The following is a 24,603-nucleotide window of genomic DNA, read 5'->3' on the forward strand; positions in this document are numbered from 1 at the left end:
GCTTCCTGGATGGAGCTTGCTTCTCCTCTGTGTCTCTGCCACTTTCTCTGTGTCTCTCATGAATAAATAAATAAAATCTTAAAACAAACAAACAAACAAACAAAAAGGAAACACTGCTTGCCTCTGAACCCACCCAGGCCTTTCTGGTCTCCTCTAGCGACGCACATCTTTGAAACTACACACCAGCTGGGTTCGAGGATTTAAGGCCACAAGGGAGATGCTCATGGCCCCATCTGTCCTTGCTGACCCTGGGCACCTGTGTATCTGCAGTGGGGCCCTGTCATGCAGGGGACATCTCTGAGACCAACTCCCAAGGGTAGTGAACAGAGCTTATGTAGCCAAGAGACCCGGGATGCCACCCACGGCAAGCTCCCGGTATGGCAAGGGACATAGCTTGGCTCTGGTTTGAGGAATGCTCACCAGGCTGTCACCGAGTTGTTCTGCTGTGGTCTTACATTCTGACTGCTACTTCCTCACCACTGAATCATAAACAGCTGTCAAACACTCACAGTGCCTGCAGACATGCATCTCCTCCATGCCCTCCCTCCCTCTCTGCCTCTGTCCCCATCTCTCCCTCCCTCTCTTTTGAGATCTCAGGGCAACCCCTGTATCAACACTATCAAGATCTCAGAGCTGATACAGTTTTGAAATTTAGAGCCTACTTCTTCCTCTTGTAAATAATCACCTCACTTCACAAATGATTCATGAGCTTCATGCTGGGCATGCAGTAGATGCTCAACAAATAGTCAACGAATGGATGCAGCTAACGTGTGTGTGTGTGTGTGTGTGTGTGCATAATAATGTCTACTTATTGAGTACAATCTAAACGGCAATTCTGTGCTTTGAGCTGTGCTCTCATCAACACCCCCCCTCCCCCCCCCCCACACACACACACCAGGCCGGGGGCTGAAACTCACACCTGGCTTTGTGCACACCCACCCACTGGCTAAGAGGAGAGGGCATACTGGAGCTGGCACTCCAAATCTGAGCCTGAGCCCAGGGTCTGAGCTCCCAGAGACAGCGGGAGCCCCCTCGGTTCAGAGTACTCACTCATCCTCACCAGCTGTCACATGTGAGCTGCACACAGCAGCACGTGGCCGGAGAAGATTTTCATAGAAAGAACTTCCCTTAGGGATCTATTCCATGGTCACAAAGTGGGTGTGAGAATATTCAGAATTCATAAATGCAAATCCACTGAAAGATCTATTAGAGAAAGATCAGGGTAAGTGAGGAAGGAGCTTAATTTCAATGGTTATGGACCGAGGCCAAAAGTGATAGGAGCATTTCAAGGTAGGGCAGGCACAGGTGGGTACAAGAACACATGTGTGCATGCGTGCATGCACGTGCTGTGTGCACAGACTCTTAAGCCAGCACTCAGGTCATGGATATTTCTGGTTCAATGCAGGTGAGGATGTGATCTGAAGCCTCTGTGGCCTGCTGAACAGTGGTCAGATGGCTCCGAGGAGCTGGTGCAGAGGCTGTAAGGAAGACCTGGGCGGGCTGCTGGGGACTCCTGGGCCAACTGGCAGCAGGGCACAGGCCCAGATAGACTAGCTGGGGGAGAGGTGTCCCCTAAACCACCTGAGTTTGGTACTACAGAAGTAGAGGATCTGATTACTGAGTACACACATATTAGATGCTTGCTGTATGCCAGCGGTTTTGCTTGGCACTGAAGGTACATCAATGGAAAAAAGTAGATAAAACCCCTGGCTTCATGGAGACCCAGCCAGTAAACAAATAAATATGGAGGAAAAAAGTCTGCAAGAAGGTGCACTGGGAAGGGTAGGGCTGCACGGTTACAGGCGGTGGTATGGAAAGGCCTCTCTGAGACAACACCCAAAGGACACGAGCAAGGGAACCTGTTGACACCTGAGGGAAATGTGATGGGAGTGAGTAGGTACTGCAAGTGCAAAGGCCCTGGGGTGGGAGCAGGGCTGGCAGTCTGAGGAGGAAGACGGAGGCCAGGGAGGCCAGAGCACACTAGTGGTGGAAATAAGGTCAGAGGTGACGAGGATGAGCGGGCAGCCTTGGCTTTGCTCTGAGTGAGACAGTTGGTCTGCAACAGCAGACAGACATGTGAGGTGCATGTGGCAAGGCCCCCTGACTATTGTGCTGGCGGTAGACTACAGGGCCCAAGGGCTTTGAAGCTATTGCAACAATGTCACTGGAAAATTCTCACAATTTAATGGGAAAAAAGCAAGATGGAAATACTGATGCAGCACAATCCCAAATTTGTCCACAATATATGTAAATTTATACATAGAAAAGAATAAAGGAAATAAAACAATATGCTAACAACATTTCATTTTTTTCCTAATGTGCTCATTTATATTTACTGGTAGGATTATAGGCAATTTTATTTTTTTTGTTTGCATTTTTCTGAATTTCCCTGTTTTGAACAATAACCTGGTGTTATTTTCACAATCACAAGTTATTAAAAACAAAAGCGCAGATCAGGTTGGGATATTGATCAACCTACAGTGACATTTCCTGAGTTGTGGCAAGAACATATTTTTTTTTCCATTTTGTAAAAAGTGCATGAGGTGCCATAAAAAAATTGTTGTTTTTTAGTTTAGTGAGATGCAGTATTTTTTTGGAGCATGACGTTTCAGGAAAGGGCTAGCAAAGTTGGCCTCCTCCCAGGTGGCTTGGTTTCTGGCCCTGGCTGGGTGGTGGCACCTTGATGTGGGAGCGCAGACAGGCTGTCACAGTCTAGAGCCCTCAGAGAGCTTCACCTGGCATCATGCTCCCACAAGGGGCTCAGAGAGCTCAGTAGGTAGAACGGAATCTTGGCCCAAATGGAAGGGAAATGGAAGCCCTGAGAGGTTAAGCAGAGGACAGAGTAGGGGCCAGCAAGCCAGGCCCACAAGCCAAGTCCAGCCCAATGCCTGTCACTGCACATAGTGTGGGGACACGGCCACACCGGCTTACCTGTCGTGTATGACTGCTTCTACCTAACAAACTAGCACTTGAAAAACAAATGTGCCAACTCCGCCCTGGAACAGTGCTCTGTCTCAGCCTGCGCTCCTGTCTCCTCCTCAACTGACTGCTGGGAAGGAAGGTGGGCACAGCGTCTCTTAACATCTTATAACAGACACAGAAATAGTAGGATGCACCTGGTCATTGGTGTCAGCAGCCACCACGCTGCTATTCCTCTGTCACGTGCTGCCTGCCCTGTGCCCCTGGTTGTTTGGAGCAGTTAAAGCAAAGCACAGAAGCCATATGATGCCACCTGTGGCTGCTCAGCGGACAGAGATACACACGGTCACTAGCTCGGCTCAGGGACTGGTGGGGGGGAGACAGTAATTCTAGGTGGGTGTGCTGGCTCTTCAGTCTCCACTCAGGTGGGTGGGGAGGTCCCTGGGTCTCTGCTTTGAGGGTGAGGAACCAGCAATTTCCCTGATTCCAGGCCTGACCTATGTTCTCCTACTGAGATTTATCTATAATTATGTTAACCTTTCAACTTCCCTCTCTCAGACACTCATCTTTTCCTCAGCTGAATCCAAGAACAGGGTGTGAACACTTAATAGGACCAAAAAACCCCAATGACAGCCCAACAGATTCTCTGCAAAATTGATATATTTAAGAATATGTTAGCATATGAACTATTTGGCCAGGAGAAACACAACCAGGAGCAGAGCCTCAACCACACCTTCACCCCCTCCAAATATGAAAAGGTTTATAGAAGCAGAAACAGACCCCCTGGGATTGTCTTTCTGTACGTGGTCCTGGACCTTGCCTCCAAGGTCGGCAGGCACAGGGCTGCGCAAGGAGCTGGCTGGGAGGGCAAGGGTGCCTCCAGGGCAGCTGTGGGAGCAGAGAGGCATTCCTCTGCAGGCCCTGCGCCTGCACCCCCTGCCTCTCCCATGCTGCAGTCCCACCGAGTGCTGGGCTGCTTCGTTTTTGAAAGCTGGACTGTTCCACACAAGGCTCCCTGGCCCACCCACTTAATGGATACCCATTCTCCAAATGACGTTTCCTTCACTCTGAACAAAACACAATACTATTCCAAATAAACTTTTCAACACGTTGGTGTTCTTTTCCTCATTCATATGGTCAGTCTCCAACACAACACTCCAGCAGTAAACACAATTTTGTGGTAAGTCTCATGTGCTCCCGCTTCCTGCTCTCTACACAGGCTCTAACAACGTTAAAGGGAATGTTATTTTCTTTTTTTTTTTTTTTCAAAGATTTTATTTATTTATTCATGAGAGACACACAGAGAGCAGAGACACAGGCAGAGGGAGAAGCAGGCCCCCTGTAGGGGAGCCTGATGTGGGACTTGATCCCAGGACCCCAGGATCACGCCCAGGGCCAAAGGCAGACGCTCAACCACTGAGCCAACAGGCGTCCCGGGAATGCTATTTTCTAACACATAGTTCACACTCTGTGCTGGCCAGTGTTATATGAACTTTACTCATGTTACTGATTTAATTCATGCCTGAGCGAAGTGAGGTAGGCAAGTATATTATCCCCAGAACACAGATTAGGAAACTGAGGCATGGGGAGGGGAAGTCTGATGTGTGGGAGAGCAGGGCTGCTCCATCCAGGGCCAGTACCACAGGGGCAGTGAGAGGCCAGGGGTGAGGCCAGGTGGGTTCCATGGTTCCACAGGCTACGGTGAATCTGGATTGATTCCAAGAGCCACAGGCCCCACAGGAGGTTTCATAGGAGTGAGGCCACTCAAGTAACCCTTGTAGGGATGGTTCTGCTCACCGTGTGAGATGGAGCTCACAGACAAGGTAGGGCTCACGGCGGCTGGGAGAGGGTGAGAGGTAGCACCCCACCTACAGGGGGCCAAAGCCCCGGGGGTCTCTGATCACTGCAACTTGAAAACTTTTAGTCCAGGAGGTTTTGTCTACACTTGTGTCTCACTAATGAGCCTGTAGGTTGAGCCAGGGGTGGGCATACGGATGACATGGACATGGTCGGGGAGAGTCAGTGAGCTCAGAGACACAGGTAGTATGAACAGAGATGGACCCAAACCCAGACTCACAGGGAGTGAGCAAACACCTCCACTTGGAGCAAACACCTCCATCCTCAGAGTGGCTGGCCCCCCGCCGCCTCCTTGACCTCACCTTACTCAGCCTGCCCTGTCCTGCTGGTCACCACTGCCCCTTAGCCACGAGCCAGCTCAGGCCACCACCTGGAACCTACACCTGGAACCTGCACTGCTCACTCACAGGTGGCCTCCTGGGTGGGGCCTTCCAAACATGCTAATTAGTATTATAGTCCCCTCACCTCAGCTTCCCGCCCCTCCTGCCAGCTTTCTTCTCCACAGAGAATATACTACCTTCTAGAATTTGTCTCTTTTCTCCAGTCTTTGTCTCCCTCCCACTAGAATATGGATTTCAAGACATTTCTTTCCTGTTTTGTTGGCAGCTGCAAGCCCAGGGCCAGGCACATGGCAGGCACTTCAGCAAATGAATGAACAGAAGGGATGGGTGAATGAAGAAAAGAACAGTGGTGTGAAAGATAGAGTCTGCAGAGCACTGTGGTGCTCTCTCAAAGGCTAAGACACACCCACAGAAACCTAATGAAGGAACAAACAGATCTCCAGCTCTTGATAACCGCCCTGGCATCGGCAGATGTATTTCTATTTTACAGTTGGAGACGGCAAGACTGAATGCGACTGCATTTGCCCTCCCTGGAGACACAGCCAGGCACTCCTCCCAACAGGCTGTGCCGTAGAGGGTATGCTGCCTTCACCCACAAGGGGCAGCCCAGGTAAGTGTTGGAGCAACTAGGAATCCTCTACAGTCTCATTAAAATGTTTTCCCAGAGAGTCTAACACAGTCCTGCAGTGTGCCGAGGGTCTACAGGCAGGGAGATAGGCAGGGAAACCACTGAAAACAGAGACATCTGGAAAACAGTGGTCGACAAACCAAGTCTTTGTCTCCGCTTGCAACAGAAGGAGAGTCCTCAATAGCTTCAAACTATAACTCTTAATTGCTCTCACTTTGAAGACGTGAAAGAAATAAAAGCAATAGAGAATAGCTTTGAGTTTCTCTAAGTCCAGCAGAAACCAAATGAAGCCAGAATTAGCTGCATTTTCTCATTTTGCAATAATCTGTTGAACTGTGGCAACAAGACAGCATCTCCCATATGCACGGGCATGGTGTGAGCATTCACCTGAATCCTAAAAAGGTCCTGGCCACCAGCAACTCACGCCCCCTCCTTTCCAAACAGGAAGCATTACCAAAGGGTAACGGGGAAAGAACAGCATAAGGACAGGGGAGGCCGTCTCCAACAGGCTCTCGGGGTCAGTCTTGGTGAGAGTTCACTGTCTAGGCTCAGAACTACTGGTAAAGTGGCCGCTGGGACCAGGGGGCAGGTGTCTCCACTAATGCTCGTCAGGTCTGGAGGGAAGACACCTGAGGCCCCTGGCGATCCCAGCGACTCCACATGGCTGTCTGCTTCCAGGTGTTCCTGCACTGAACACAGGCCTGAGCCTCAGCCCAGAAATATCCCACCATCACCTCATTAACACCTGCAGTCAAATCTCTGTGGCTAAATATGCTTCACCATCACGTCTGGAGAACAGCCACCACCACCACGGCCTGCCCAAGGAGGTGAGGGGGCCTACAAGCAGGACTCTGCTGGGGTGGGCGCTCCCATGATCCCAGCCGAGGCCAACCCCTGGGGCTAAGTAGAATCTGACAAGTTTCCTCCCCAAGTTCTTAGGCTTGAGCCCACCCAGACCCACCGCATCAGGTTCTGGAGCTCCCTGGGTATTTCTAACACTCACTGAAGTTTCTGAGTCACTGGCCTGGACTACTCCAAAAGGAGAGGTAAACATGAAGAGAGAAGAGGAACGCAGAGAAAAGGGTTAAGGTGGCGGGGTATAGCCATGCCAGAGGGAGGGCCAGTGGGGTTGGATGGCTCAGCACCCCATGGGGCAGTGGTCGGAGCAGACGCAGAGGAAGACAGAGGGCCCAGGGAGGGTGCTCCAGGTAGGTAAGAAGGGAGCCTGTCCTTCACCCCTGGGTGTGCGGGACGGAGACCACCCACTGGAGCAAAACTCGAGGGGAAGGGAGAAAAGCAGCTGGAGCCCGAGGCAAACACGGCTGCACAAGTACGTGGTGGGCACACTTGCTTTCCCACTAGAGGAACCGGAGGCTGCGACATGGTGATAGGTTTGGACACGGCAGCCAGGAATGGCTACTCTTTACTGTCACCTCACCTCTGTTTTCAGTTGACTCCAGGCTGAGACATCTTTAGTCCCTACTTGTCTCTTGAAGATGGAAAGTCATGCAGGCCTTCTCTGGCTTCCTGCTTGGCCCACGGGCAGCTGCACCACTCAGGTGTGGGCTCCTCCTCATCCCCCAGATGCTCCCGCTGAGATTGCTGAGCAAGGGCAGCAGTTTTCCCAGGGACCTGCTGAGTCTGGTGCTGAAAGCACCCCAGCTGAGGCCTTGCCAGAAGTTTGATAAGTCATGTGAAACTGGCTCACAAGCCAACAATACCACACAGGTGCACCTGTCTTATGCCAACACAATGCTAAGATCGATAAGGGAAAAAAATTATGTGCTACGGGATCCAGCCTCTTATATCTGTAGTTAGGGAGGCAAAGAACGACAATGAACCCAGAAACTAGGGAATGTACAACATTGTATTACGAGATGTTAACCCCAGAAGTGATTCAAAACCAGCTGAAGCAGTGAGAAAGCAGGGTGAGCTGGTACCTCATCACTTGTCTTTGTTGGGGGAACCCCCAGTGATCACATACACGTGTGCACATGTCCTGCCTGGGGGTGCAGACCCAGACCCTGGCCAGGCCAGGTGCATAGAACTGAAGTCTTCCTCTCTGGTGGGACTGTCTCGTTTCTTTGTGTCATGCCGTTAGCAGTAAGGTAAGTGAAACACGGTGAAGACAAGATGCGCTGCTCATTCTCCTGGTGGGTTTAGGAGTTGGCCTCCCAGACCAGTTCGCCCAGATGCAGAGAAAGCATGGAACACCAGGAACTGCCCTGCCTGGCTCCTGAGGAACCTGTCTGCTCCACACTCCCGCAGCCTTCCTCCACCAGGCCAGTGCCCTTTGGTGACTTCGAGTTGCCCTGCGAAGCGCATTAAGTTTTCATGAAGGACAGTCCATGCCTGGACACAGAAATGCAGGCAGAATTCGCAGCCAAGTCAAAGTGGGGAGGAGTCCCTGCCAGCAGCTGCCCACTGCTGTAGAAACTCCTAAGAAACAGGCTAGCAACAAGAAGAAATAAAACAAACTTTGTTTAAAGTTAAACTTTGTTTAAATGGGAGATGCCCCTCAACATTCTATGGCAGAAATCCCTGAGAAGTTTCTTTCCTGTGTCATTTCTGAGGCCTTTTCCGCCCCCCGCACGCCTCTGAGGCGGTGAGCTCAGGTGTCCCAAGAGAGGCTAGGTGGGGAGGGCGGCCACAGGGAAGGAGGAGACAAGGGAAATACCAGCAGTGAGACACACACACCACTGGCTCACCTTCAAAGCTGGACTACTCGACAGTGTTTAGAACTTGGTCATAGCCAGTATCCATAGTGAATAATTACCTCAAAGGCTTTCACTAGTTCCTCATCTCTCTAAAAAGAGTCCTTGATTACTTGGCACTGGAGTCAGGGATAGGCAGCACTGGAGAGCCATAACTGACCTATAGCTTTCCTCTTCCACCAAAAAATACCCCTGTGATTCTTTCTCAGCCCTATTTACCTCTCCCTGCAGTTTCTTTTCTTTTTTTTTTTTTAAGATTTTATTTATTTACTCATAAGAGACACAGAGAGAGAGAGAGGCAGAGACACAGGCAGAGGGAGAAGCAGGCTCCATGCAGGGGGAACTCGATCCAGGACCCTGGGATCACGCCCTGAGCCGAAGGTAGATGCTCAACCATGGAGCCACCCAGGCGTCCCCCCATCCCCAGTCTCACTGAGCCATAGCTGACACAGAACACTGCACTAGGTGATGGTACAACGTAATGACTTGTCACCCTTATTTGGAAGTTCCTAAACCATCACAGGTTAACACCATTTAGCCAAGGATCACGTTTACCCTCTTGCCAGATGCACTGACAACAGATCTATGAGACACCGTCTTCACACATGGGGCATCAGGAGCTCAGGACAGTAACTGCCCAGAGAGGTGAAGGCTGCCACCTGAGGCCTCCAGTTCACCAGGGCTCCAGGGCTCCTCCGAGTTGGGAAGACAGAGTTTGGGGGCTGGGGAGGCAGCAGTGGCTGGGGTCTGTGGGCCTAAGTCCTGGAAAGGAGAGATCTGTAGAGAGTCCGTCCCACTGCCCCCCTGAAAACCCCCCAACAAGTTTATAGCTGAGTACTGATGAGGGCATTCATGGGAGGAAATTACCCAGAGCTGGGGAAGAACCACCAAAAGGGGAAGACAGAACAATTCCTGAGGCTCACACAAAGCTGGAAACAGTTTGCATTCCCACCTTTGAAAGTGAAAACCTTGTCAATCATAGGGCTTGGAGCTTAGAAGATTACAGCTTCGGAAGTGGGGATAATTAGCTCTACATTAGAGGCTGCCCTAGTCCTGTGGAACAGAGCTTAAAAGCAAGGCTCGAAACCACCAAACTGTTTGTAAGTGACCTAGTGACATCCCAGAACAAAGCCTGAGCATATTTATGGGAATTAAAAAAAAAAAATCCAGCATCTGAAAAGGCAAAATTCACGAAGTTGGTGTCCAATTAAAAATAATCAGGAATGCAAAGAAGCAAGAAAATGCAATCTATAAATCCATTTTATAGATATTTATAGAGGAGAAAAGTCAGTGAGTAGAAACAGAACCAGAAATAACACAGAAGACAGAATTTGTAGACGAGCATGTCAGAACGTTTACCATGACTTTACCTCCAAGCATGGGTGTTAAGGAGAGATACAGAGGACGTAAGAAAGACTCCAGAGATGGAAACGCGGTATCTGAACTAAACTCCCCCAGACACTCAAAGCAGCCACCCAACTGCCCCAGTCAGAGGCGCAGCCCGCTCCCATCTGTCTGTCTCTGAGGGCTCTGTGCTTCTCACTTGCCAGTTCCCTTCACGGAGGCTGTCTTTCATCTCCTTCCACAGACAGCAGGGATTTCAGCAGTGTGCTTCAAACGAAACCTCTCTGCAGGAAAGAATGGGTGAGGTTTGGTACAATGTGCTACAGAGAGAAAATGTGCCACCCCTGTGGAAGGTTCGGGGGTCTGGCCCGCCCCCCAGCTCCCACAGCAGCAGACCTGGCCACAAGGGAGGCCCCAAGGGCAGGGAAGAGCTGCAGAGCCCTGGGAAGAGCTGCAGCCGCACAGACTCACTCCACTGCCTCTAAGTAAATTGTGAGGACCAGGCTGCATGTCATTGGTTTTCAAAGTACATCAGGATGAAATGTCACTAAAGCCTCATCAGGTCACTAACCTGACATTTGGGGTGTTCTCCTGGGTCCCCAGTGAGCACCTGCTGTCAGCATCACCGTTCCCTACCCTACCTGTCTGTACACACTCTGAACTTCTAACAGCCCTGTGGGGAGAGAAGCTGAGCTGGGGAGAGAAAATCCAGCCCGTGTCAGCACCAGGGTGTTTCTGCCAGCACTTCATACAGGTTAGCACAGCTGATTATTTGTGGGCAGTAAAGAATGATAAAGGGAAAGCAATAAAAAAGTAAGCAATGTCCTTGTCCAGGAGAGCCCCTCAGGCTGGGAGCCACTAACCCCCACTTGCTGGGCTGCTGAGAGCGTGGGGAACGGCCGGCTGTATCCCCAGCAGCTGTCAGAAACCTTCCACCTCCTCGGGAGTCCTGTTTCCCTGAAATGCTTGCACGCAGATGCCGTGGCTGCAGAACCGTTGCTTTCATTTGTGGGATGTGGGACCATCGCCATGGGGCTCGCGCCTGTCACTTCCTTGGATCCTCTGATAGGCCTCTCAGGGGGCGCCATCCACATTTTAGAGGCGGGGGGGAGTTCAGTGCAGAAGCATCAGAGCTGGACAAAGCCCACAGAAGCCTCTGCTTCCAGAGTCCTTAGGTAGAGCAATGGGCCTTCCAACCCCAGGCCGACATTCTCGATGGGAGGGGGGCAGTCACCTGGCAGCAGCTGCCCCTATTACTTCCTGACGCGCTGGCTCTCCCTCTGAGGAGCAGGGCATCCTTGGAAGGAGGAGGGAGACAGACACCAGGACTGGTGACTATGAATGAGCACCCTCCCCAAGTTGTCCCTACAAATTTGCCCACCCTGGACCCCACGGACAGTGTGGGGTCTGGGGAGGACGCTGAGTGGGGGAAGAGGATCTTGAGCTCCAGTGTCTATACTTTTCTGCTCAGGAACCTGGGAGTGAGCATGCCCCAAGAAGCCACACCCTGTCCTCCACTTCCTCCCTGGAAACAGCTGCCCGCCCCAGGCAGCGAGCTAGAAAACTATGACAAAGTGGATGAAATCATGAGCAATCCGTTCTTACATTGGGAAATGGCAAATTCGATGTGTGGAAGCACTGTCTACGACTTCAGAATGGTCCACAGTGCGTACGAGGATAACTTCAGACTCCCTTTGTTCCCAGTGAAAGCTGTCGCTTGTGCCAGTGAGTTATGACCAAATGCTTTAATACCGTATTTCGAGATGGAGGCTCAAAATAATATCCTCTGTACAATCTGAAGTGACAAGGAGACAACTGTGCTACATGACGAACTGAGTTCAACATTGTAATCACCTGAAGCTGAGAACCCACCTGTCTAGCAATGTACCTTGGAACTGCTGTGCTGCAGACAAGGGCTCCCGAGTGGGCATCAGCTGTCATTAGGAACAACCACCACATTTCGTTTCTTGGCTAACTCAAGATTTTCGTTTTTGCCTCCGTCAGTCTTCCAGGATCTAGAAACAGCATCTCGTCAACAGTTTTCCCTAACAGCACATAGGATTCACTCAACACCAAGACTGGGGCTGAGGCCTAGACACCAATGGAGGGCTGGGGTCCGGCTCCCCAAAGTCAGAACTGTCTGGGCTCCCACCAGCCCCCACCTCACTTTCTGGAGCCTGGCCCTGCTCTCCCATCTCTCACACTGTCCAGAATACAGCCCCCTGAGACATGCCCGCAGGGACTCCAGGCCTCCAGTGCCCTGAGGACTGGGACTCCTTCCCATCGGCGGGTGAGGTCATGAAGGGTTCATGTGTCAGCAGCAGAAGGGCAAGAAACCGGATAGAGCAGAGCTGTCCTAGGGCAGCAGGAGCTGAGGATGGAGCCACCACGTGCCCTGCTTCAGCTCCTAGTTTGAGAAATGGGCTTCCTGCAGAAGCCACTCTGGGCTGCATCTGGCTAAGGGAGGGCTCATGAAGGGCAGAGCTGTCTTTGATGCATTTTGAGTGTCAAAGGAGATAAAATGGACTTTAGCACATGCTCAACCTTCAAATTCTATCTTCCAGCGCTCATATCCAGGTTTCTTCCCATCATTACTTGTCCCCTGGGAGCCTTCTCTCTCCTGAGTCAGCTCTTCTTTCCAAACCACCCTCTTTGGTCACCGTCCTGGCTCCAGAGCTAGTGGCCTCTGTCAGCACCCCACAGCACCCCACAGCAGCCCGTAGCAGCCTGCAGCATGCCGTAGTACCCCCAGCACCCTGCAGCACATTGCAGCACCCCACAGCACCCTGTAGCATGTTGCTGCACCCTGCAGCACATCGTAGAAAGCCTAAGCACCCGCAGCATGCTGTGGTACCCACTGCCCTGCGCACACATCCCACTAGCACCCCTACACGACTAGGCCCCAAACCCAGGAGCCCTCTGCCCACCCTCTACTTCTGCCCCCGCTCCTGCCTCTCTCCCACGCTCCATCTCCCCCTGGCCAGAAGCCCCCACGTGGCCTCTGTTCTTAAGCCCTGAGCCTTGTCATTCTCGACAAATAATGAGCCCAGTAGCGGAGACCAGGACAACTGGGCATAAACTCTGAGTATCCCCCAGGTCTCGGGCCTCGGGCTTTGGAACCTCCCAATTCACCTCCTTCTCCCTCTGAAGGGCAGGTTTCTCCCCTGTCCATCAAGGGGGCCCTCTTCCCCTCCCGGCTCTTCTTCAGCTGTGCCCTGCAATCCCTTGGGTTTTCTCATTGCCCTCTCTCTACTGTCCTCCCTGCTGCCCCATCTAATAGAACCCTGAGCAAGTGCTCCCTTGACTCTGATAACCACTGAAGATGTGCTCCTTTCCTGACTCTTCACCTGAGACCTCATCTACCCACCTGCTCATCCCTCCAGGTTTTATCTTTGTTCAGCTACACAACAGATGCCTTCACAGGTTGATAGGGAAGGGATGCTTTCACAGAGGAGAGGTATTCCTTAGGGGTCCTCTGAACATGGCTTGTCACTTCATGTTACCTCCTTCTAAGTGCCAATGAAACACACACTGAACAAAATTAGAAAGCACCGGAAGTGGGCAGTCCCTCCTGTTGGGAGGATCTACTCTTTGCAACCTCCTGGGTCCCCAGAACCCTGTGGCCAGGCAGCTGTGTGACCAGGTCCTGGTGGTCGTCAGTGGTGGTCTGACGTCCCCTGCCAGGCCTGGCCCACGAAACTCCCACACTATCCTCACTCCTACATGTTACAGACAGCAGAGCCCCCCAGGAGGGTCGGTCCCCCTAGAGCCTCTGTGAGCTTGGCCAGCCTGAACAGCCAGATACGACCCTCTAGTGTGGTTTAGCCCTGGGATGTCAGGGTTCACCTGTCACAGCAGGTACTGATACCTCAACTAGTACACTCATCAACCCTCCTCCCAATGTCTTCCCTTCCTGTTGCACGCCTGCTTCCAGGTACTCCCGTCCCTAGACTCAAACCCCCAGGGATCTGCTCCTTTCACCTCTGCAGTGTGAGGGTCTCCAGGTACCGGGCACAGGAGAGACACCCGCAGAGTCCCAGAGTTGGCCTGCACCCTTTCAGGTGTGGCCAAGGGCGGCCACTGTTCCTTCGCATGTGAGTTGAATAAATTATCATCAAGAGCAGTTTGCTTTCCCCCCCCAGGGAACCGAGGTGGCCATCCCCTTACCTACATATTTTTTTTATAATATATTTTTTTCTTTCTTTTTTAAAATTTTTATTTATCTATGATAGTCACACACACACAGAGAGAGAGAGAGAGAGGCAGAGACATAGGCAGAGGGAGAAGCAGGCTCCATGCACCGGAAGCCCGACGTGGGATTCGATCCTGGGTCTCCAGGATCGCGCCCTGGGCCAAAGGCAGGCGCCAAACCACCGCGCCACCCAGGGATCCCCCTTACCTACATATTTAAATGTAAGAGCACAAAACAAGGAAATGCATTAATGTGTGTCTGTTAAATAAGGGTTGACATGTGACATACAAGAGGGAAGGAAAGATCACCACTCCTAACCCAGAAGTCCTGCCAGTTGGCAGGAAGACAAAACGGTGCTTCCCTGGCACCGGTGACCAGCCTCTGGGTGTAGGTGTGCTCAGCGCGGACAGCACAGCCTCTCTCTACCAGATGTCACCACCTGTCCATAGGATGAACAGTCTTCACTATGCGCCTGCATGTGTGCATCAGCCCAGAGCACAGGAAAGCCAGTTTTCAGGGGTGGGTGGCTCCCTCTCCCACGGAAACCTGTCACTGCCCCTCTTCTGGGTGCCAAGCCCCAGGAGATGAAGGGGAAGGAGATGGATAGAATCCTGCATGCACAGTACAGCTGGGTGAGTGCATAATCTGTTGGGAACACAGAGGAAGCCCTTACCCCAGCAGGGGCAGAGGTCTCTCACAGAGGGGTAGGAGCTGGCTGGAAGGGTGTGGGGTTTGGCCTCAGGAGCTATATGAGGGGAGCTGGGGGTGAGACATCCCATCTTCTCCCCAACAGCATCCTCACTGGCAGGAGCCAACCCCACGCAGCCATGGATTCCAGGGCAGGTAGGTCAGGCAATGGCACACAGCTGGCAGGGACAAGTCTGCGTACCCAGCAGTGCATCGAGAGGATGTGAGACCCAGCAAAGGTGCACAAGAGTGAGGGAGGTGCTGGTGGGCCTTGGGGGAGCACCAGCAAGGGAAAATCTGGGCCAACTCCAAAACTCAGGAACAAGGCAACCACATTCTTCTGCTATGTCGACAGCCAGTCCCTGTTAGGCCCCCTCTAAACATTATGTGATGTGTCTTTAAAGTTAAAACCAGTCCAAGCCCATTTCCTCCCACTCACTGTCTCTACTCAGCGTGCCCCTCAGTCCCCCAAACAGCCTCTGGCTCTGGACAATCACTGCATTTTGTTGGACACAGAGAATGGCTCCTGGCGAATTCCTGTGCTGACCTCCTGACAAGCTGTCACTCCCGCAAACATTTATTAAGCACCCACTGTGTGTAGTCACTTTGCTAAGTGCTAAGGATATTAAAAATGAATAAGAGAAGGACCCTGATCTGAGCAGGGGAGTGAAGAAGTTTAGGAAGTGCTGGAAGCCCTGCACTTTGACATGAACAGGGTCCTATGGCTCAGGAAATGATTTCATGAAGTGAGGACCATTTGAATTGGGTTTTGAAGAGTGAAGAGGAGCTCTATAGGTCCTAGCATAGAGACCCTGAGCTAGGAAGGGCAGTGTGGAGGTTTGGGTGGCTGGAATCTCAGGTCCCTGGAGAGGGTCTGGTGCCGCCATACCAGGTGGAGGTTGTGAAGTTGGGTTTCAGCATCTCATGGCGGGTTTGGAGATCACCACCCTGGAGGCCACTGAGCCCAGGCTGGGAGGGACAGAGAAAGCTGGGACTTGGGGTGGAGGGGAGGGCAGGGCGGATTTAAGAGAAACACTTCAGGTACAGGGTGGAGGGCAGACTAGTGATGAGAGGTTGGTGTCAGGGGCAGGCGCAGCCACTTGGCCTTTCTTGCTCATCCTCAAGCAAGCACGAGCAGACCACCATGACAATGTCTCCCAGGGAGCCAACCTCATATACCCCAACCATGAAGTACAGCTAATGTTTAAATATCCCATTCTGCAGGAGTAAAGAACCATCACGTCACCTGGTAATGGACCTGGGTTAACTGCTGGTGGTCCCGGTCTCCCCACACTCTGCCTAAACAACTGATTTTCTGAACGTGAAAGGAGAACTTGACACTTAAGCTCATTGCATTCTTTTCAACGGTATTTCCAGCCTATCATGGTCTTTGGGATCTTAATCTTGGCCGCGTGGAGAGGTTTTCCTGGCAGACAAGCAACACAGGCAAATTTCCTCATGTGCCTTCTATGTCTCCATCCAGATCCCTCATTAATGCTCAGAGCACAATAGTCCTGTGTCCTGGTTCTGGATCTCTCCAGACTGAGACTAATTTCTATGAACGCTCAACAACAGCTTTCAAGTGAGCAACCTCTCCTATCACGCAGCATGTAAATATCTGCGTTGCTTGTCTTGACATTACCCAACTGCACACCTGGCTGAGCTCAGGAAATCATGGTGGGGCTGTCGTGCCTGTACAGAGTGGGGGCCTACCTTCAAGGAGCTCTCACCCTGCTGGGGAGTGGAATTGAGCATTTGTGAGGAAACACTCAGAAATACAAGGCCAAATATGGTCAATTCCCAGAAGTGACAGAGATCTCCAGTAAACTCATGAATGGACCAATGAGCAATTATTCACTCAACAAACCTTCCTAATAGCAGAGCAACAACAGAGTTGGCCCTTGAGAGCCTACCTCATGCCTGGGCTGTGCACTCTGTTATTGTCTTAAAGCCTTGCAATGATCTTCATGAGGTCTATGCTACTGCCCTGGTATGAGAGAGGAACCAGGCTCAGAAAGTCACACATCTAGGCCATGGTGTTGAGCCCAGTGCAGGCTACCTTTGAAACCCATGATGCTCTGAACTGCCCTGAGGCCCATTCATGATTCTGCCACTGGGGCTGCCATGGCCCATGAGAAATAGGCCTGTTCTTGGAGCATGACCTGAGGTCCACATTAAGGGTAGATGCCAAGCATGTCATCTTGGAGCCTTGTGGGAAAGGATGATGGGTCTGGCTTGGCAGGACCTCTGGTTGGGTGTACTCATACCGCAGGGTGGAATCCAAAGCCAAACCCAGCCCCACCAGGACCTGAGAAGAGCGAAGTGCCTCACCTGTGTTCCTACAGCACATTTACCCCACAGCAGGCAGCACTGAGCCCCCACACACAAAGGAGGGGGGATCCCTTGACCCCTGGGCCTGAGGAATTCTCTCAGATTCATTCTCTCTGAAAGAGGAAAACGATGACAATTACTCTGCCTCCTGGAGGCACCGAAGGAAGGCCATGTCACCTTTATGTGTTTGGGTTTATTCCCCGATGGCCAGAGCAACGCTGATTCCTGTCTTGGGTAGACATCAGCTGGGGCGCCTTGCCCAGCTGTAATCCAACACACAGCAGGTGTCAACAACACATGCCATGGTCCTGGTGAGGAGATGGCTGCTGATCGTGACTGTTCAAGAAACCAACAGGGAGAAAAGAACCAGGAGGCAGGTTCAAGACGACAGGCCAATGGCTGGGGAAGCTAGAAAGGCAGTGAGGAGGTCAAAGGCGGGGAAGGAAGTCACGCAGGAGGCAAGAACTGAGGGTGAAGGAGCTAGGTGCGGGCATTCAGTGCCTGAGACCAGCTGGCCCAGGTCACCGATGGGGACACCATGGCAGCCAGGCCCTGTGCATTAGGGGGAGTGGGGACAAGAGGGTTGTTTCTGTAATACTCCAGAAATATAGATATTTCTGGAGATAGGGAACGCCTTCTCAGAAGATAAGCTGCCAGGTCTAGGCCATGCAGCCCCAGCCTGGCTTTATACCTGCCCTACTGTGCCTGCCTGGCAGGCCCAGGCTGAAGAAACGGCCCTGCTTAGGGGAGGATTGTACAATCTGTGAAGCACAAGAGCTTGTTCCCTCCTTACAGATCCACCTGGGTCAAGCACAAGGCCAAGATCTGCCTCAGTGGGAAGTCAGATTCAAACTCTGTGGAAGACCCGAGCTCCAACTGCTTGGATCTCAGAGGCTTGCTCAGCCTCTTGGAGGGAAGACAGCCTGAACTCGGGACCCCCTGAATCCACCCCTAAGGCTACAAGGGGCCGGAGCCACCCACGCACTTCAAAAAGGAACTTATCCAGAAACAGTGAGACATGGTCTCAGGAAATACCCATTTGGGGCTTCTTGTCTACAGTGGTGGCTAAGCGAACAGCCAGGAGACCGCTTCGGAGCAGGTCAGGGTGCAGAGCTGCAGCCCAGGCGTCCAGGGCCATGGCATGTGGCCAGGCAGCTGCCCGGGAGCTACCCTGCCCAGGAAGGAGCAGGGTCCAGAGGAGCAAGGCCCTGCCACGGTGGCTTAGGGGGGGCTTTGCCAATGCCCCTGGGAGGGCAGCTGAGTACCCCTGCACCTCGAGTGTCCTCAGGGCATCTAATCTGAGGAGACACATGAAGGGATCAGGAGCCATGTTGAGAGCAGAGGTGGGACTGTCACTGGAGGTATGAGGCATGGAGGGCTTTCAGGCCAGCGGAGGAAGGAGCCTGCCTCGAGGGAGACATGTTCGAAAGCATCTCCAATGGCTGGGCACTAAGGCCCTGGGGAGGCAGGGACAGGCCATCTGCCCTTTGGGTACATCTGTGGAACCAACGGGAGTCACAGTGCACCCAGCTGACAGGTTTCCCAGCACTGACCCCCAGCCCAGCCTGCCTGATGATGCCCAAGCCCTTCCAGAGGGCGGGTAGCTGACGGGCCTGACCTGGCCTTCCCCAGAGGGTGCCCGTGACCTGCTGAGGCATTCCTTAGCTCCTTAAGCTGCACTCTAAAGTACACAAATGTCAACTGCACACCAGTTTACAACTGCACACAACTCTGAACCACTCCCAAGACTAAGATATCAATACCCCAGCATCCCAGAGTCATCCCTCCCTGCAGAGGCCCCACGGCAAGTGAAAACCGTATATACTCTTTGGTGTCTGGCTTCAAAGGTTTGTCTCTGAGATTCAGTCATGCTTGGAAATCTAGTAGTCTATCATTCATTTCCTCTGCTGGGTAGTATTCCATCATATGGATATACCCCCTTTTACTTATCCATTCTGCTGCTGATGGATGGACATTTGCAGCATATCCAGTGTGAGGCCATCACAATAAAGTTTCTGTAAGCATTTCTGCATATGTGTTTGAGTATCCTTGTAAGTTGGCCAAGGAAAACAAGTTCCATAGGCTACCGATGCCTGCAAAGCCAGATTTCTCACTTCTAGACTGCACCGCAAGAGTCACTCTTGATACCAGGTTTATCTAAGCAGCAGGATAGGAAAGAAAATACCCCTGGAAACTGGAACAAATGCCCAAGTGGAAGCTTACACGGTGTTGGAGGAGGTTTGACTTGTACAGTGCATGATAGAGGGGTGTGTCTGAGCATGTGTGTGAGTCCATTTGGGAGTTTGTGACTGTGTGAGCACTGCGTGTGCTGTGTGTGGACCTACTATTACTGTGTGACACAGCCTTGGAATCTCCTGGGCAGTTTATCCAAAATTACTGTGAGAACCACTCATCCAGAGCATTTAGAGAAAGGAGAGGAGGTGAGCAGAGATGAGACTAGAAAAATAGGAGCAAACTGCATTCAAAGTGGTGAATACTTTACTATAGCATTTGGACTTTATCCTGTAGGTGACAGGAATCACCAGACGTGTTGAACAAACACCCAGTGGCACCCGCACACCACTCAGCAGGCATGGCAAAGCCGGCTGCGTCACCAAGCAGCATGTGAAACCCCACACCAGGCTGAATGAACTACAGTTTGCTAGTGGGGGGAGCCGGAGGGTAGGGCAGTGAAGGGCTGAGTCTGTGTTCATGTTCTGGCTCTGCCATTTATCAGCGAGGAATGGGGACATTCCTGGCTTTCATATACCAGAGTTGTTGAGAAAATTAAATGAGCAAGTACTTGAAAGTGTTTGTCACACAGTCAGCAATAGCTGAAATGATTCTCAGGATAACTGCAGTGGTTAATAGATGAAGCATGTATTGGCTCATGAGTGTACACATGTGACTTGCACTGACAAATGGCACACGTACACACGATGGGCAAACACTCCTGCACACAAACAGCGGTTTACAAATCAGACATTCTAAGATGCTCCCAGCTCAGCTACTGCTCATAACTTACTCATTGGAAACCAAGTGCTCCTCAGTTATAGAAAGGAGACAGGAAATTAACAGGCCCCAAGTCATCTTGGCTTCAGGGACTCGCAGCTGGGTGAGCTGACCGGTCACCAAGTCCTCAGAGGACTGCAAATGGCCTGCCACAGCCGTTCTTGCAGTGACACGGGGAATGCTGCCTTATCTGGGCTGGGGAGACATGAGCAGCAGTACCTAGGAGAGTCTGGGGAAGCGGGTGCCAGCACAGGATTTCTGTGAGAAGTGGGGAAAGCCCACATCTGTGATGCCCACACAGTATGATGGTCTGCAGCCAGGCCGGGACAGATGACTGCAGGAGCCGAGGCAGTGCTCCTAGCACTGGCACAGCAGTCAGAACAAAACCCAACACAGTCTCCATCCTCCTCTCCACAGGCCAGGAGCCCACCCCTGCCCCTTGTCCCACCTGGTGAAACAGACAGCAGGGTGGAAGAGGAAGCCCATCTGAGAGCATAGTCTTACCTCCACGTACAGCAAGGGGAAGATCCCAATCTTGTCTCCCAGCATGCCTTCTGCCCAGTTGTCATCCACTCTTCTGATGACAGTCAGGATCTCGTCCTGGGGTTGCCGCAGCCCACCATGCACACAAATACATGGACACGCAACAAACACAACAAAAACAGAGACAGTCAGTACTGCAGGAGCTAGGAAAAGATCCCAAGCAATGATGTAAATAATAGTTTATTATCTATTCTGGGATCTGACATATGAAAAGTCTGCCCTTACATCTTCACCCATGGTCTCCCTCTTTCTCTCTTACATATTGATTATAGCTGCAAAAATCCTCAAATAGAAAAGCGTGGCAATTTACAATATGGTTAGTATTTTAAAATTCATGTTCCTATTACTTATTTACTGAAATAAAATAATTTTGAATAAAAATAAATTCAGCAAATATAAAGCTTTTTAAGTTTCTGGCTCCATCCACGAACAAAAAATGACCCAATCCAATTCCATTTATTTCGAGTCATGGGTACAAAAAGCTTTGGATAACCCTCTTAAATTTTTTGGCAATGCAGACGATGCCAAGTATAGATGCACAAAGTGGAAACAGATGGAATGAGAAAGGAAGAGGCATAAAGCATGGAGGAAGAGGAGCTTTCCGGGGAGACTGGCAGCTTGGTGGTTGTGAGAAAGGTCACGCCCAGGATGCCATCAGTGTGCCAGGAGCTGCAGGGACAAATGACAAGGGGTGCAGATAGGAGGGTGGGAGAGAGAAAGTGATGGAGAGCAAAAGAGGGAATCCACCAGGGAAGAGGACTGGGGATGAGAGACAACAAGGGGCAGCATCAAATGTCAAGAGGGCCAGACAGGGATCTCACAGGCAAAATGGTGCCTCCATCAGCAGTCTGTGGCTGGCCTCTATTCCCTCTCCAGTATCCATCCTCCTCACACTAAGCAAAGTTTGTTTATTTATTTATTTTTTCTAAGCAAGGTTTATAATGGAACCCCTCAAAGACTGTCTGCCAAACCACCCTCTCTCCCCCTGCCCTGCCACATTAAAACCTTCCTGTCATTTGTCCCTCAGCAAAATCTGCTAGGGGACTACTTTGCCCATCTGGGGCTTGTGATAAGGAGCTGATGGTCAGCCTAATGGGGTAGCCCCTCCTGGATTTGAAGGTATCATCTGAGTCTTTAATACTTTCATATGAAAGCAATGAATCTTCCAGTGAGGAGCTGAGTCCTCCAAGAGTCTTCAGTACTTTAATATGAAGCAGTAATATGGGACTTGGAGGCTTCTCTCATGTCAGAGACACATTTTAGGCCAGCACACTTCATCAAATTATCAGAAAAGGTGGCTTATCTGTGAGCTAAGGGACCACACATTTTTGGGGTGTTCATCTGGGTCAAGGTAGAGTGATCTAATGAGGGTGGGATATGCCTTTTAGAGAACACAGATAGGGAAAAGCAAGGGTGAGTGTCTGTCAGAGAAGCTCCCCATGGTCTATTTCAAACCTCTCCTCACCTGCTTCTCACAGAGGAGAGTCTAGGAGCAATCATACGCCTCATTTTCTCTGCCCTCATCCCCAACCTCCCAGTTAAAAAAAAAATCAAATAACAAAATAATCTGTGACTTCAGAGTATTTCTTCTCTCAATTGATACAAGCCAGAAAAACACAATAGACACTACAAGGGGAACATATCCTTTCATATGTTACAGGGTAGGTGGTTCTTAGGCTACAGAATGATATTTGTAAGGGTTCCCTTCTAGCTCAGGAATTAGAATGCACAGGCTTTTCTGTAATCGTTGGGCCAAAGCAGCCAACTGTCATGAGGAGAGATGAAGAGAATGCCCCTGAACTCCCATGCCTTGCTCACCTCACAAGTTCAAAACTGGTGAGAGTCCTGGGCCTGTGATGAACTCAACTCAGATTCAGCCAAAGGGAGGCCCTTAGGATGTGTGCTGATCATACAAAGGGAAAGGTAATTGAAGGTTTCCTACGTGTCAGAGTTTTTGCAACAATAAAATAGCACCAAAAAAAGACATTTAATTTTGTAAAATTCAAAAGAAGAAAATGCCAGGTTAATTTTGGTTAAAAACCAGAAAATACCGGGGGATCCCTGGGTGGCTCAGCGGTTTAGCACCTGCCTTTGGCCCAGGGTGCGATCCTGGAGTCCCGGGATCGAGTCCCGCATCGGGCTCCCAGCATGGAGCCTGCTTCTCCCTCCTCCTGTGTCTCTGCCTCTCTCTCTCTCTCATAAATAAATAAATAAATAAATCTTTAAAAAAAAAAAAAACAGAAAATACCATATTATCCACACTATTGCTTAGGACTGGTCTAGACATTAGAGCCAAAGAAATAAAAGAATATAAGACAGAAGGCATGAATATTGGAAAGAAAGTATAAAAAATTTTACCTAGAAAAAACAGTATCAACTAAAATTAGAATAAGCAAATTTGAGAAGTACTGCAAATTTTATTTATTTATTTATTTATTTATTTATTTATTTATTTATTTAGCGGGTCAGGCTTTCTTCTTTTTTTTTAATGCAATAATTCCTTTATTCTGCAAATGCAAGAAGTTGATTTCTCATCCAGTTGTTGCTAGCTTGTCCCTAGGACTCAAAAACCCCATCATTTTACCATAATCTTGAGATGCTTACACTTTTGTTTTGTTTTTTATTAGCTTCAGTAGAATTTTGTGATTCATCAGTTGCATATAGCACTCAGTGCTCATTAGATCAAATGCCCTCCTTAATGTCCATCACCCAATTACCCCATTCCTCTACCCACCTCTCCTCCAACAACCCTCAGTTTGTTTCCTATAGTTAAGAGTTTCTCTTTTTTTAAATTTTTATTTATTTATGATAGTCACAGAGAGAGAGAGAGAAAGGCAGAGACACAGGCAGAAGGAGAAGCAGGCTCCATGCACTGGGAGCCCGACGTGGGACTCGATCCCGGGTCTCCAGGATCACGCCCTGGGCCAAAGGCAGGCACCAAACTGCTGCACCACCCAGAGATCCCCAAGTTAAGAGTTTCTTATGGTTTGTCTTCCTCTCTGATTTCATCTTATTTTATTTTTCCTTCCCTTCCCCTATGTTCATCTATTTTGTTTCTTTAATTCCACATATGAGAAAAATCATATGGTGCTTGTCTTTCTCTGAGATACTCACATCTTAACCCAAAAGGGCAGGGTGGTTAGTGCAATGCTGGTTTGCTTTACTAGGGGAAGCAATATTGTTGTACATAGGATTGTGCCAATAACTTTGATTCTATTCTGAAGAAGATCATTTGTAGGCAGGTTAGAAGAGGGTCAGGCTTTCTTTATTGGTGAGCAGGCAGGTGGCGGGTGAGTCGGGAGCTGGGGAGCAGCTGGGGAGCAGCTGGGGAGGGGGTCCTGTGGCTGCCTTAATGGCAGACCCGCAGCCCTGGTGGCCAGACGACTCCCCTGCAACCGGGTGTGGACGGCAGGAGTGGGGAGGGGCGGGTGGGGCCGCCAGCAGCCACGGGGTCAGAACCCTCCGACGCACAACACAGACCCCAAGGCAACCCGCCAGCACGGACTCGGGCAGGCAGGACGCTTGGCGCAGTGGGCAGCGCATCAGTCTTATAATCTGAATACTGCAAATTTTAAAATACATACATAAAAATCATTGGTTTACTCACATACCAGCAATAATAAGTTAGAGAATATGATTAAAATTGTCTATTTAAAAATTTCTCTAATACATCATATATGCCAAAATGAATTACATTAAAGATTTAAATGTTAGAAAAAAAACTTGAATGCCCAAGAAGTAAATATGAATTGGTGTTTAATCCTAGCTAGGGAAGGCCTTTTGAAGTATGATAACAATGATTTGGCTACACACAAAAATGAAATTCTCTACAATAAAAACAGCAAAAACAAAACAAAAAGGCAAAAAAAAAAAAACCTAGAAAAAACTTGGAGAATCTATGAGAAACAACAATTTAATATCAATACTACATAAAACTTAAAGATACAATAGAAGAAAAAGACAAATACCGTTAAAGAAAAATAGGCCAAGGGCAAAAATGAGACAACTCACAAAAAAGAAGAAAAGTAAATTTGC

At 50.3% G+C, this 24,603-nt stretch overlaps 1 protein-coding gene across 1 annotated transcript in view; it reads right to left on the reverse strand.

Annotated features, from left to right (window-relative positions):
* SH3RF3 (SH3 domain containing ring finger 3) overlaps positions 1-24,603 on the reverse strand; it is a 355,587-nt gene that overhangs the window by 116,127 nt on the left and 214,857 nt on the right. Inside the window, exon 3 of the mRNA XM_077915849.1 lies at positions 20,530-20,625. Coding sequence (XP_077771975.1) covers positions 20,530-20,625 — 96 coding nt within the window. The remainder of the gene's footprint in view (positions 1-20,529; positions 20,626-24,603) is intronic.

The sequence above is a fragment of the Canis aureus genome, chromosome 11 (genome assembly GCF_053574225.1).
Source record: "Canis aureus isolate CA01 chromosome 11, VMU_Caureus_v.1.0, whole genome shotgun sequence".
Taxonomy (NCBI): Eukaryota; Metazoa; Chordata; class Mammalia; order Carnivora; family Canidae; genus Canis; species Canis aureus.